Raw genomic sequence first — 14,931 nt, 5'->3', positions numbered from 1 at the left:
ATTATTTATATTTTTCCATTTGTTTTAACATCATTGATATTATAAAAATAGTTTTCCAAATTAATGAACAATTTTAAATTCATGATGATTTTTAAAATTCATGAACATGTTCCAAAATCGGAACCTTGGATAAATTGAGAAATATTCCTAAAAAATAGTGAGAATTTTCAAATTCGTAAAGAAACATTAAATTGCAAATGATTATTTTAATTTCTTAACATTTTCCGAAATCCCAAACAATTTTTGGAAGTTCGTAAATATTCATGACCATTTGTTAACATTGATGGAAAATTTTAAATTCAAAATATTTATAAAAATTTGTGAACATTTTAAAATGGGAAACATTTTTAAAAAATCACAAACATATTTCCAAATTCATAATTAATTTTTAAATTCAGGATTTTATTGATTTGATGAACATTCATGAATTCTCAAACTATTTTGAAATTATAAACATCTTTTACAAATTCGTGAACAATTTCTTTATTTATATTTTTAAAAATTACTGAAGTTTTCTAGAATTACGAACATTATGTAAATCCTTTGAACATTTCCACTAACATTTTTAGAACTAAATAAACTTATAGCCACCCCCCGACAGAATTAAAGTGCAAGACAAAAAAGAAACAAGGAGGAACAAATTAGTTGGAGGGTAACCCCACATGGGGGGGCGCCCCTATGCATGCGGGGAAGGCCATGAATGTGACGCGCGGGGGAGCCCATGAATGTGACTCACGAGGAAACGAGGCGTGGAGTTACCGCAGGCCAGCGAGCGTGAGGGACACATGGAGGGAGTGATGCACGCTCACGAAAGTGTGCTCCCTCCACAATAACGAGTTTTTTTCTTCATTTTTAATTTTTGTTTACTTTCCCCCAGTTTTTACTCGGTTTTTTAGATTTTCGAAGTCTTTGGCTTTTCTATGTTTCAATTGTTTTTTTGTTTTTCCTGGTATGCGGTTGTAGCGTGTACCGCATCACTAGATAAAAAAAGCAAACACATAGTATTGCACTACGCAGAAGCACGAAGTAGAGTATAAGGAAGTACAAATTGCAGTGAAGCAAGGTTTCTCCAAACCAACCAACATGGGATTAGTTTCAAAGGGCTTGCTGCGAGGATACAATAGTGGGAACGGTTCATCATTTGGACACGTAGTAAAGTGATAAATCATTTTGAACGTGTCTTGTAGAAAAATGTGTACATAGAAGGCGCATCCATCCTCTTGAGAAAAAACTCACCAAAACTCATGACGCACGTGCGCATCACCACTTACTGCTGTCAAAGGAGTTTTGGGATAACCTCAACTATGATTTCGAAAGGAATGAGCCAGTCGAGCAAGGTGCTTCCAATATAGCGTGTAGTGTGGAAGTGGACTAAGAGCACTCGGCGACGCAACACTCTGGAATCACTGCCGCTCACCTACTTGCTCGGGATCAGCGCCACCTTTTGCGAAATGTTTTGTTCGTGTGAATACAAATCCAACGCGTAGAAACAGACAATTCATACATGTGCTTATAATGACAGATGGAAAGCATGCGAGTTTTGGTTGTATAACATGGTAATAAATGGTTGTGCACTCATTTAATATGTCCACAATTTCGTGGACAAAAGACTTCATGGAAGTCTTTTGGTTTGTGGGATTTATTCTTTGGGTGGTAAAAGGTGTGTTGAGGTAAAACAGTGTACGAGAGAGAGTTGGAAGTTTACGTGGCTGCAGTAAAAATGTCCAGTGTACATGGAAGGACTCGTACGGTCATGTGCATGGAAGGGTCATATGAAAAAACGTAATGAATTGCAGTATTGGTGGCTAGATTGATGGAAACATGTTTGAGATTAGCAATAATAGATATTCCATAGTATTTCGTGGCCATTGTCTGGCTGGACAACAAATGACATTAATTCCCTAGATTACATACGAATCAATTTAGACTTAACCTTGTGGCATGGTATAATTATTTTGGACTACTGATGTGGTACCATGCTCTGGATGTGCTGACTAGGTCTCGCAAGTGTAGTTCCCTTGAAGACAACGATTTAAAGCGATCTTGGTGCAGACGAACATTACAACAAGGAGATTTAGTGCCAGCAGGGAGATGATGATGCGGTGGAACTTCCTGCCTTCGGTAACATGCATTAACATGAAAGAAGTGGTTGGACGTTGGTAGTTGAGTTCAATGTCTATGGTAAGGACAGACACTTTGCTCTCCGGGGATAGAAGTGTGTGGACCTCACTTTTGATATACGAAACACTGGAAACCTCATATGATCTGAAAAAGTAGTGAATACATTGAGGCTACTTTGGTGTGTGCGGATCCCAAGATGCCTACATGGCCAGAATTCCGATGAGGGTCGGCGCCGAGTGCTCCTATGCAATTCCGGTGTAGCGAGCCGTATTGCACTCCGGTCTACAAGAATTCTTTGGGCCGGCCCACTATAGTGTGTAATATAGCGCTGATTTAGTTCCGTGGTTTTTTTTCTGGGTTTTTAATGTTGGTTTTCTCTTGTTTCTATCGGTTGACAACATGTTTCAATAATGTGCATAAAGTGAAAAAAAATGTTCATGCCATCCGAACTGTTTTGACATGTTTTTAAAATTTGTTCATTACATTGAAACAATGTTTGTACCATTAAAAATTATATGGCATTTAAAACAAATATTCACAACATATTAACAATGTTCATCGTCTGTTCACAATAATGATAATTGTTTATTTAATAATTGTCCACGTGTATTTAAAGGATGTTTATCATGTGCTTCGAAATGTTCACCATTTATTTCAAAAATTGTTCATAACATATAAAAAATATTTACCTGTTTGAAAATGTTCATTAGATTTTTTTTCAAATGTTGGGTTCAGAAAATGTTTGACATGTACTAAAAATGTGCATTTAAGAGATGTTCAACAGAAAAATATTGAAGATGTATTTGCAAATATATTTTAGCGTGTATGTACAAAATGTTTAATCTATCCATAAAAACGTGCAACGTGTATTAAAAAATTAAATATATTTGAAAGATAGAAAAAAATACAAACAGGAAGGAACTAATAAAATCAGTAAAGGAACTCATAACAAAAAAGAGAAAAAATCAATCACAACCTTCCTGAAATGACCAAAGGTTCGAAAACCAGTCTCGTAGACACTGCACGTTTTTAGAGGAGGTAGGCACTTTATGTAAGAACTTCCAAAACCAACGATATTGTGCCAGCCCATCAAAACAAACGCTTGAGGCGATATAGTGCTCTGGGTCGTAATAAGCGAGATATATAACTGGCGGGCGGAGCAAGCTGAACGACCGACGTGCGGGAGCTTCCTGGGCCAGCCCTCACAGTTGCATATACGCCGCACGTTTGTGGTAGAAGGCCGAGCAAACACGCATAAGGCGCTTGCCTGGGCCATATAGCGCCTTGGTTTTGATACTGTAGAGACCCAGGTTTCCATATATCAACTCGGGCTTCCCTCTAACATCACTGTGGGGAACATTTTTTCGAACGTAAACGTATTTTGCATTTGTGAATAAATTTTGAAAATGGAAAGTTCTTTTGTAATTTTGAATATTTCATGAAAAAAACTAAACAAATGAATGTCCAAAACCTTTCAGAAAAAATGGGCATTTTTTGAACTTGTGAACAAATTTGGAGAAACAGGAATATTTTCTAAAATTTCAAAAAATGTTAGAAAAACATGATTTTTTTAAAGGGAGCTTTGTTAGATATTCCAAATATTTATCAAACAACCCTAACATTTTTTGAATTTGTGAACCTGTTTATAAAACAAGGTCATTTTTTAGAATTCAGACCATTTTCGAAAAAGAAAAAACAGATGAAAACCAAAAAAATGAAACAATAGGAAGACGAGAATGTTCTAGAATTTTCCAAAACCGAAAGCATGACCCTCTTTGCCTACCCCTAAAATGAGCTAGCCCACTTGCTTTGTTTGGAGGTTGTTTGATGTAACATGCGGCAAATAGGAAATACTGAAAATCCCTATGTGATGCGCTTTGTGTCAAATTATTGGGGCTTCTCACAGAAACGGGGAACATATCTTGTGCAACGGTGCCTGTGGCGCTACTGGTGCATCGGACCTGCTAGCACATTTCAAAATATTCTAAAAATGTTGAAAAAAATCAGCACATTCACGCAATATCAATGTTTGTTGTCATAAAATTTCATATCAAAATTCGATATATTGGGAAAATGATAAATTTGACATCAATGCGGTAATGGACATAATCTAAAGGTCGAGTTATATTACATATTATTTAGTGTTAGATATCTTGAGCAATGTTTTGAATTTTTGTGACGACAAGCATTGATATTGTGTGATATGCCCAACTTTTTTTCTTCACATTTTTGGAACATTTTAAAATGTCTTATGGAGGTCAGGTTCACCGATAGCACCACAAGCACTCAGTGCACTAGATATTTCCCCACAAAAGCCAGCCAGTTAGGCCAACCCATTTAGTTGTCCGGTTCTGGAAACTTCCCGAAAGGTTCGATTCAGTTTTAGTATTTTTCATTTTTCTTTTCTTTTTCTCATGTTTCTTGTACCCAATTTCTTTGTCTTTTAGTTTTAAAGTCTCTTTTTGATTTTTTTTCGAAATTTCAAGATTTGTTTCGAATTTCAAAAATTGTTCGGGTTTATTAAAAATGTGTTCATGTTTTTCAGACATTTGTTCAAAATTCGAGATATAGCCATTTTTATTTTTTTTCAAATATTCAAAAGATATTCCTGCGTTCATAAAGGTTTTAAATTTGAAAAGTGTTTTGGTTTTCAAAATGCGTTTATAAATTAGAAAAAAATTTCATGATTTTTTTTAAATGTTCATGTTTTCAGTAACTGTTCCCAATTTCAAAAGAAGTTCAAAATTTAGAAATGTTCATGCTTTTTAAAAAGATCAGTTTTTCACGATTTTAAACTGTTATCATATTTTTTTCAAAAAAAATCACGTTTTCAGAAAATGTTCTCTTTTTTGAAAAACGTCCAGGTTTTAGAAAATAATAATTTTTAGAAGATGTTCATATTTTCAAAAAATTAATTTCATGTTTTTCATAAAACGAATAAAGAAGGTTGCTTTTTCTGGCAACGTTGTTGCTACAGTAGCCTGGCCGCTACAGCGCGCGACGGACCGGCCTTGTAGGGGCGCTCCCTGTGCGGGAGGCTTCTCCCCGGGCTACTGGGTGCGGGATCTACCGCCTGTCTGGAATAGTCAGTCTGCCGTCCCAGTTACTAGTCGGATCAAGGATACTACCTCCGTCTCAATGAATAAGTCATTCGCGTAGTTCTAGGTTGACGATTTAACTATTTAAATATGTATTATATGTGACAAAAAACATATATTTAGAAACTACATCCTCGTAGAAATCTAGTGATCTACTTTTCATGACATATAACACATATTTAATTCCTCAAATCAATGACCTAGAACTACGCGAATGACTTATTCACCTAGACGGAGGTAGTAATTGAATTCGTTTAAAAAAAAGGATGATTGAATTGAACCCTATATATATAAAAAGGAAAAGAAATAAGGGAACCCTAGCACCGTCGCAAACCCAAAACTATTCTTCTTCAACCTCCCATCTGGTCTCGACGTATTGATCGCGGTCGCCGTCCACGCCACCAAAGGTACCCTCTCCGCTCCCTCTTTCCTCTTCGCGGTGGAGTCACGGTAAACCCTAAATTTGTGAAAGCAAGTCTGAAGACCGCCCTCTGTCGACTCGAGAGGCGCTCGGCATCCCCCACCTGCCCCCGCCGCTGCGCTTCCCGAAGTTGTCGCCGCCCCCAAGTCCTTCTCGTCGCTGCAGCGTGGCCGTGCTCCTCCACGTGCCATTCTCCTTGCCGACCTGCTACTGCGCCGCCTTGCCGTCTCGCTCCACCCTGCCCCGCAACCCAGATCCGCGCCGATGGGGAGCACCGAGAGCGACGGTGCTGTATTGCTGTGGCGGCGTTTTGTTCAGGTTTTAGTGTTTGTCGAGAGAATGAGGATGTTTTTGCTCCTGCTGCTGATTGATTGCTATGTGCTGCTGCTTGCTAGCTATTGCTGGTTGATTTGCTATGTGCTGCTGGCTTGCTACCTGCGTCTTCCTATCTGCTGCTGCCTGTTGCCGCTTGCTAGCTACTACTGTCTTCGTGTGCTCAATAATAAGAACGTTTTTGGTTTTAAGTATGGAGAAAGGTAATGTCGAATTGGGTCGATATATGGTTTCTGAAGATATAACCGTTCAAAAATACAGTTGTTAAGACATGTCTGGTGGTTACAAAAAAATAATAAAGTGTAAGTTGGCAGAATTAGAGTGGGATTTGATTAATTCAGAGAAATAGAGAATTTTTTTGTGATCCTCTCCAATCGATGATGTAGGGAGTCAAATTTGGGGAGTTCATTGGACTTGCTCTAAATCCACACAATAGTGGCAATGTGGACGTGCTATTTTTTTTCCCATTTGAACCTTCCTGTGGTAATGTGGTCCGAATCTTGCATTCCCCGGCTCAGTGGCTAATTAGCCAGTCACACACTGCAGCCACCATGTGTGGCAGCGATCTCTGTGTGAATGGTCAGTAAGCTCACCTACATTTACTCGATTTGTTGTGTCAATTAGAGGAATGACTCTTCCACGTGATTCCTTCTTTGATTCATCAACTCACACATCAATGTGCTAAAACTTTCGTTTCCTCACAACAAAGTTAGATTTCTAATACTCTGCAAAATAATTTAAGTTTTGGAAGTACTTTTGGCCGGCATTCATTAATTAGGTGTTTACCTAGACATGGTTATCTCGATTTGTATTCTGTGTACAAGTTTAATTTAACGCTTCTATGTATAAGGAGTTAGTGAAACAGTCAGCCGTCTAATGTATAGTACTGGAAAGTGTGCAATTCAGTTTACAGAATTGACCTACCATTGCCAAGTGTAGAGTAATCTCCGATTACAAGGAATTATGCAACCCTTCTCATGTTAATGCGGTCTGAAGCCAGTCTAGGCTCGGTGGCTAATTAGCCAGTTATACACTTGGGCCACCATGGCAGCAATCTTTGTGTGAACGGTCAATAAGCTCACCTGCATTAACTTGTTTATAGTTGTGTCAATTGGAGGAGTTCCTCTTTCACGTGCTTCCTTCTTTGATACATCAGCTCACACAATTGTACTTCCAATTTTATTGTTTCGTGGCAAGTTTGTTTAGGTCTTCAGGAATTAGGAACCATTGTGCATATATGTGCTGCACTTTGATGTTTTTTTTTATTGCAACCAATAATCGGTGTTCACCTAAGTGTACTCCTGTCGGTTTACATATTGGTTAATGTTTTAGTGAAGCAATCGGCAAGTTTAGTCCTCCAGCCTGTAGTTTTAGACTGTCCAAGACTCTTTGGCCTGATAAGAAGAAATGTATCTTCTAAGCAGTATGTTCCACCTTAACTGATGTTTGTGCTTGAGCTTTGGTGTTTGTCTTTTAGAGTACCAAGTATTTGATTGTCGATTGCCTGCTAGTTTGTTAAGAAGTTTGTACTGTCTAGATTTGTTTTACAAAACTGGTGTGCAATTGCTGAGTGGAGAGTCTTCTGTCTGTATAATCATATCATAGTCCCTTCCTGAAACAACCTTATATTAACACATGCGGGCTCATCTTTTGCTCTATAGACTACAATATTGGTGCTTATCCCTTAATAAAACTAGATTCATGTGGTCTTTGTTTAGAAGTTATATGCATTTTTTTTTGTTTATAGTAGCTGGAAGTATTCAAATGCTTAGGATTTGGATTCATCATTTTTACCATTGACTATTATATACATTGAAAAGGATGATTGATTTCTTTTGTTGTACATATTCTCTGTGAAACTCAAATGTAAAATTAGTTTTTCTTTTCTTTTCAAATAGGCTGCTATTTTCCTGTTAGTGCTCATCATGATGGATTGAATTGCAGACTTTTGTCCATTTTGTCTCACTTTAGTTTCAAATATATGCAGTGTCATCCACAATGTATGGCGATGTCCAATCTGAAGTCCCCCAGCCATCTTCATCTCCTGTGAAGCCCGCCTCAACTTCGTGCCGAAAGACGAACTCCGTCAACACCTCTTTTGTCACGCAACTAAGAGATCACTTCCACGAGTTTATTCATGCCTCCATGGACGAACACAGGACATGCTTAACAAACACTGTCAAGAAATTGTTTGCGATGTCAAAGGCCGTCGCAGAGAGAACCGCTGGGGCAAAAGAAGCTGGAGCTGAAAGCGTTTTGCCACTTCAGAGTGAAGTGTCGCGGTAGAAACATACTCCGTATGATGCAATGTCAGTTCTCTGTACTGAAAGTTTGTCGCTGTCACTAAGCATAACCCTCAAGTCAAACAATAGAGTTTCAAATTTTTGGTGAATATATTATGTACAGTTACATCATGCTGTCGTCTTTTGACTGTCTATGCAAGAAGAGAAACACTTCTTTCTCTTCTATCTATAGATAGAATCAGGCTACCCAACACTTGTTTTTTTCTGTATTCTGATCTTTTGCCTATAAAAACGATGTCTTTGTCTATCTACAAGTGCGTCACAAGTATGACCAGGACCGCACAAAGAACTAACCCAGCCGAGGAAGCAGACCAACTGCTCCCTGCCGGCGAGCCGGAGGTGTCCGTCGCGTCGTAGAGGGAGCTGAGCCTGAAATCCGGGTTGGACCCGTACAGCAGCTGCACGCCTTCGACGTCGTCGACGGTGAGGTCGGCCTTCTTCTCCAGCGGCTTGATGCTCGGGTACATGACGGCCTGCGGCGAAGTCGAGTGTCCGAGCCCGAGGACGTGGCCGATCTCGTGAGTCGCCACGGACTCAAGGTCGATGGCCGCCGAGGCTTTCGTTTCGCCGGCGAAGTCCACCGCCCACTGCTCAGCGGCGTCGAGGTGGAGCCGCCCGTTCTTGGGAGAGAAGGCGTGGCCGAGCACGCCGAGCGGCCCGTCAAAGGGCACCCCGTCGCCGTGGCTGCCCTCGTAGAACCCCACCTTGATCTCGGCCTCGTCGTAGTCGTCCGTCTCGACGAACGCCACGGGGATGACCCGCGCCCACCGCTCGAACGCGCGCCGGAACACGGCCCTCACGTCGTCGGCTGGCAGGTAGCCGACGGTGGCCGTCGGCGACACGGCGTACGTGAGCACGACCGGGTCCGGGTCCGACCGCCGCGTCCACCGCGGCTTGCCCTTGAAGAACGTGAACCGACTGACCGCGCCGCCGTGCTCTGGCGAGACGGACGCGCCGTGGTCGTCCTGGACGCCGCAGCGCGGGGACATCATCTGATCGAGCGTCACGACGTCGAGCTGGCCGGTGACAGGCAGGCTGAGCCGGGACTGGTACCGTTTGACGGCGGCCTCGAGGTGCTCGTCGAAGGCGTCCGTCGGGTCGCCGCCGTGCTCCGGCACGGCATGCTTGGGCATGTAGCCGAACATGGCCAGGTAGCGCTTCAGGTCGCCGAGCCCCGTCACACGGGTCCCCCGCTGCGCGTCTAGCAGCCGCTTGAACGAGTGCCACCCTTGGCCATGGTGCCGGCCGTGCACCGGCGCCGGCGCAGGCGCAGGCCTCGCGGCGGCGCACGAGAGGAGGCAAAGTATCAGCACCAGCGGGAGACACGCAGCTGCCCGAGCGGGGCGACATGGAACCATCAGAGCCAGGCGCGCGCACGCGCTGGCCGTTATTCTCGTTACAGGTCTCCGCGCGGCAAAGAATCTTATGCAAGAAACGAAACAGAAGAGAACAAAAAGGTTCGGATAGGGGAGCCGATGGGTCTTTGGTTGGCCACCGGCTGACTCCGTCGCCGCCCCGTCGTCGTCTCCCCGGGTGGCCTTCTCCGTCACGCAATAGATCAAGCTCTGCGTCATACGCGAAGACCAAAGGCCTTTTTTTCCTTTTCTTCTGCGAGCCGATTCAAACGCATATACTCCTAGATTATATAGACATATCTCTATATTTGATATTTGGTATAATATGATTTGTACTCCATCTTCTACCTTATATATCTCTAAAAGAGGCTTATGTCAGATTTAGTGATTTCCGTATTAATATGGAGCTAATCCGAGCGGTGTTACGCCCGGGCTCGGCACACGTATTAGGATTTAGGAACTGCAAGTACAGGAGCTACCCGCCTCAGTCTGGCCTGGAAGGAGGTAGGAACGCGCCTTCAGCGTGGCCTCTGTCAGGAGACAAGAACTTTACGACCGGACGGTTCGTGCAAATTGACCAAGGATGGTGATTAAGTTGACAAGTTAATGGTTTAGGTTGATTGGGCTGAGGTAATCGTATGATGGGCAAAGAGTAGAGATTGATCATGGATGCCCCTGTCAAATGGCGTTTTCAACGCTCTCAGCGCATACGGCAAGTTGGAAAACGACGTAGCGGGCCGTTTTCTCGGCCTTGGTCTTAGCGGGCGGCTTACGTTTGCACTAGAAAGAGAAATTGCTCTAGCCCGTTGCAGCTTCGGTGGAGAGAGTTCTCCTCCTTTTCCTAGTCCCAGCACCATAGCCAGAAAAATACCACATCAATTCAAATGTTCAAACCCTGAAGAAGAAAAACACAACCAGACGTTTCGATCATGCCGGTTCTTGGCCTGTTTTGCCCCCGATAAAAAGGATTGCGCATTCCTGCGCCAACGCAACACAGTCGCGTCACGATCAGATGGCGATCTCCTGTCCTGCCTGTGCGAGGTGTTCGACCGCAGTATCTTGCATCGTTCCCATCCTTCAGTGTTGTGGAGACCGTGACCATCTGACCGCGACCCGCGCGCGCTGCACCAGAGAAGGCCGCCCTGCCTGGCCCCATGGGCGACGAGTTTTTCCCCCCTCTTCTGAATGGTCCTGCAGCTTCTCCACAGAATGTTCACATCTTGGGACGCGTTGGCAGATGCATCAACTGCTTTGCCGCGTCTGTTACTTCAACTAATGCCTTGTCAACACTCTTATTCTGTACTTGAACAGTCCCGCACTTGAGTCCTTTTGATTAATCTTACATTTTGAGATAATAAACTCCCTGGCCCCCGCTAGTTGTAACTTTCATGCGTGGCCATTAAAAACCCAACTTTGGTAGTGCGCTGAACGGTCGCCTGAGACTGCCTTATATTGCATCTGCCCAATTCACATCGAGATTGGTGTGCCTTTCGGGTTTTCTCTGTTGGGTTTAGGCCTACCCTTCTATCCCTACGCCTTCGGTGGTGCCACTTGTTGAGGAACGCGGTAATTTTAAAAAAATTCCTACGATCACGCAAGATCTATCTAGGTGATGCATAGCAACGAGAGGGGAGAGTGTGTCGACGTACCCTCGTAGACCGAAAGCGGAAGCGTTTCAATAACGTGGTTGATGTAGTCGAACTTCTTCGCGATTCAACCGATCAAGTACCGAACGCACGACACCTCCACGTCCAGCACACATTCAGCTCGATGACGTCCCTCATGCTCTTGATCCAGTTGAGGACAAGGGTTCCGTCAGCACGACGGCGTGGCGACGATGATGATGATGTTACCGGCGCAGGGCTTCGCCTAAGCACTACGATGGTATGATCGAGGTGTGTAATTATGGAGGGAGGCATCGCACACGGTTGGGAGAGAAAACTTGATGTAGGGCGGAACCCTATGTGGACGATCTTTCACGTTTGGAGTGGATCCTACGGGGAATCACGAAGAACACGCGGAAGCACACGAGGAAATCACGGGGAGGAACGAGGGAAAACACTCAACCAATAAGGAATCGGTCACACAAATGCTAGATCAAAGAACACAAAGAGATACACGAGATCCAAAGTCAACAAAGGTAAGGATACAAAGGTAATCGATCTTCTCCGTGTGGAGGTCTTGAATCCACAAGGGGATCTTCCCACGAGGGGGTCTTGAATCCGATAGGATCTTCTCCGAAGAGGCCGCGGTCTCTCACGAGGAGGAGATCCGATGGATGAGCGAAGCTCTATCTCTAACTTGAGCTAAATCAACGCTAAACCTAATTAGGAGGAGGTGGAGGAGTATATATAGTCATGGCCACGAAGGGGTAAGTGAAGGGGTACATGGGCGGCGGCCCAACCCACTGTGCGCAGACAGGCGTCGGACGTCCGGAGGGTTCCGGTCGTCCGGAGGCTCGGGAAGGTCCGGACGTCCGGTGCTCTTCGGACTTCCGTAGATTCGGCTCGGGTGCGCTTCGGTCGGACGTCAGGAGGGGGCCGGTCGTCCGGAGGCTCGCGGGGTCCCAGACGTCCGGAGTTCTTCGGATGTCCGCATATTCGGTTCGATGGTCGCTGGCACGGTCGTCCGGAGGGGGTCGGTCGTCCGGAGCCTGGGAGTCGTCGGACGTCCGGTCCTGGTCGGACGTCCGGCCGTTGTAGCTTCAGGCAGCTTCTTCTCTTGATCCTTGTACTTGGTGTCCTCGCCGTCTTGTCCATGGTCTTCCTCCTTGTTCCTGGTCATGCATAGCACATATATATGAGGTAGTAACCATGTCTCACATGTGGGAAGTGAAGGTTCGGAGAGGAGCGAGTTCACCTTGTGTCCAATGGCGTATGTTCGAGGTCTCGTCGTATGTCCACTTGGGGTTTGGAGCGTAGTCGGAGTGTACATGGGGATGAACGTGGGATGCTCCGCATCATCTCTCCCCCCCCCTTGGGAAAGATCCGACCTCGGATCGTGATCCTCATCACCATGGAAACGGTTGACGTAGACGGACTTGTAGTTGGACGAAGTTGAAGACATGGCGCAATCCAAGTAGTCCAAGGTGTCGCCGGAGTGATAGACATGCAAAAAGAGCAAACACAAGCAACACTCGGAAATACATTGGTTAGCTCACACAAAGTGTCCATCATGTAAGAATGAGTCCGTGCGGCAAGATTGGTCGTGAGAAAGTGCATGAAGCTTATCAAGATGATCTAGAATGAGTTGCAAAGCATTCATGTGAGGAAATGCAATCATTGTGCAAACAAATGTGTTGTAAATATGATTAATGCAACCACGGTGCAAAATGATGTCATAGTGAGACGGTTTATCAATAGCATGAATATGGCAATGGATGCTCAACATGTGTATGTTATCATGCAATTGATGATGGGTAATATGATCATGATGTATGAATATGCCATCAAGGAAGATCACAACAAATTTGCTAAGGAAGTGCACAAGCTCATATATCATGGATGACATGGAAATAGATGCAACAAGGCAATCATAATGTGAGTCAATCCATGCATAGGGTGCAAACTTGTGGTGAGTATGATAAGTCCATCGAGCATGACATGTATGAGCACAATCAATAAATATGGAGGTGTTGGTGTACCAAAGCTCGATGTCGAGGCATGAGTGGAGTTTCGAAGGTGCATCCAATAAGTGCGAGCGCTCCTCAATGTGAAGCTTCATGTAGCCAATCTCCAATGTTGCTCCTCCGTTCACGAGATGTATCATGTAGACAACAAGAAAGAAACAACAATGAAAGAGTGACCCATCCAATATGCGTATTTGAGGATGGCTCAAAGAGAAGGAGTTCACCTTTAGGAGTGTCTCAAGGATGATGTAGTTGCGCATCTTGTATGCCTTGACATAACCAATATGTCTCATAACGGCACCGCCTTGTGAATCCTCCAAAATGAAAGAACATGACAAACACTTGGAAAAACAAATGAGGTTAGCGGACATGCAAAACCTAACATTCGAGTGGTAATATACCCAACAAGTGTATGCATCATGCTCATCATAAGAAAGGACAAGGAAGCATTTCATAGTATGGAGGCATATGATGCGATTACAACCAAATGCAATAGGCTCAATCAAACAAGCATGCATCACAAGTAAGGTGTCAAAGTCTCCAAGATCAATAAGCATAGTATGGTTGCACTCAATACAAGTGGATATGAAAGAGGCAACTAATGGACACATGAGACAATGATCAAGATATATCATGTGAGAGGCATGGGCATAGATGTCATCAACCCAAGAAAGCGAGTAAGAGTGGAACATGGGTGATGCAACCAAGCAAGCAATCTTAGCAATCAAGTCAAGCATGCTAGTAGTGCGAAGATGCAACATACTAGAAGGAATCATGGCAAGCATGTCATGTGTGCAAATAGTGGGCATGAATAATTCACATGTCATAGCACAAGCATGAAAGCAAGGTATGAGGAAAGTAGGTTCATGGTGTTGTCAAGAAGTCCTATGTAAATAGCAATGTAACATCATGACTCTCCCAACACAAGAACCAACAATAGTATGAGGCACATGATAAACATGGCAATAGCAACAAGGATCTCCACCAAGCATGCAAATACACATAGAAGTATCATAATGGTGAATCATGGGTAGATGCAAGCAAGGGTCACAATTGCATGGAAAATGCATAGAAGCAAGTATAACATGCAAAGTGAACACGGGAAAATGAGCATAAGGTGACAAGTGGTAAATAGCCCATAGCCGTGTGAGAGCCAAGTAGAAGAGATGCGCGTAGTCCTTGCGCGAAGGGAACAGTGGTAAGGATAGTCCACGGGATCCCAAAGCATCGTTGCTCTCAAGAGCTCGTTTCGTCAACTCTTGGGATTGAGAGGTTGACGAGTATACATGAGTACCTACACAAAACAAAGACAAAGGAAAAATTGTGTGTGCATGGTATATGTACACATCATCCATTATGATGCGCACGTGCTTGTGTCGGTTAGCACAAAATATCCAATGTTCAAATAAATGAGATGCGCGATATAGAAACATGTCATCCATCATGATATGTTTGTTATTATGTATGGCATAATGGAGACTCAAATTGTGTAATGCATCCCGAGAAATATCTAGAGCATTGTTATTCATGGAATGCATATGGTGCAAGCAATCATGGAAATCATGCAAAGGATGGGATGAATCAAAATCTCCTAATATGCATGAGGAAGCTATGGGGGTCTCCTCATGAGCATTAATGGAAACATCACATGGAGAATATTGACAACATCCAA

General features: G+C 43.7%; 2 protein-coding genes across 2 annotated transcripts; one reads left to right on the top strand and one right to left on the bottom strand.

Moving 5' to 3' along the window:
- The first annotated feature begins 5,532 nt into the window (after window positions 1-5,532).
- On the top strand, window positions 5,533-8,382 carry LOC119339964. Its single transcript, XM_037611874.1, has 2 exons — window positions 5,533-5,626; window positions 7,961-8,382. Exon 2 carries the CDS (start codon window positions 7,972-7,974, stop codon window positions 8,257-8,259), a length of 288 nt encoding a protein of 95 aa, XP_037467771.1. The 5' UTR covers window positions 5,533-5,626; window positions 7,961-7,971; the 3' UTR covers window positions 8,260-8,382.
- Window positions 8,343-9,658, bottom strand: LOC119339955 (metalloendoproteinase 1-MMP-like). The gene has a single exon (XM_037611863.1). It carries the CDS (start codon window positions 9,632-9,634, stop codon window positions 8,525-8,527), a length of 1,110 nt encoding a protein of 369 aa, XP_037467760.1. The 5' UTR covers window positions 9,635-9,658; the 3' UTR covers window positions 8,343-8,524.
- Window positions 9,659-14,931: the final 5,273 nt, after the last annotated feature.

Source organism: Triticum dicoccoides, chromosome 1B (genome assembly GCF_002162155.2).
Source record: "Triticum dicoccoides isolate Atlit2015 ecotype Zavitan chromosome 1B, WEW_v2.0, whole genome shotgun sequence".
In the NCBI taxonomy this organism is placed as follows: domain Eukaryota; kingdom Viridiplantae; phylum Streptophyta; class Magnoliopsida; order Poales; family Poaceae; genus Triticum; species Triticum dicoccoides.
The sequence above is the reverse complement of the archived record's forward strand: the minus strand, read 5'-3'. Positions and strand labels throughout refer to the sequence as shown.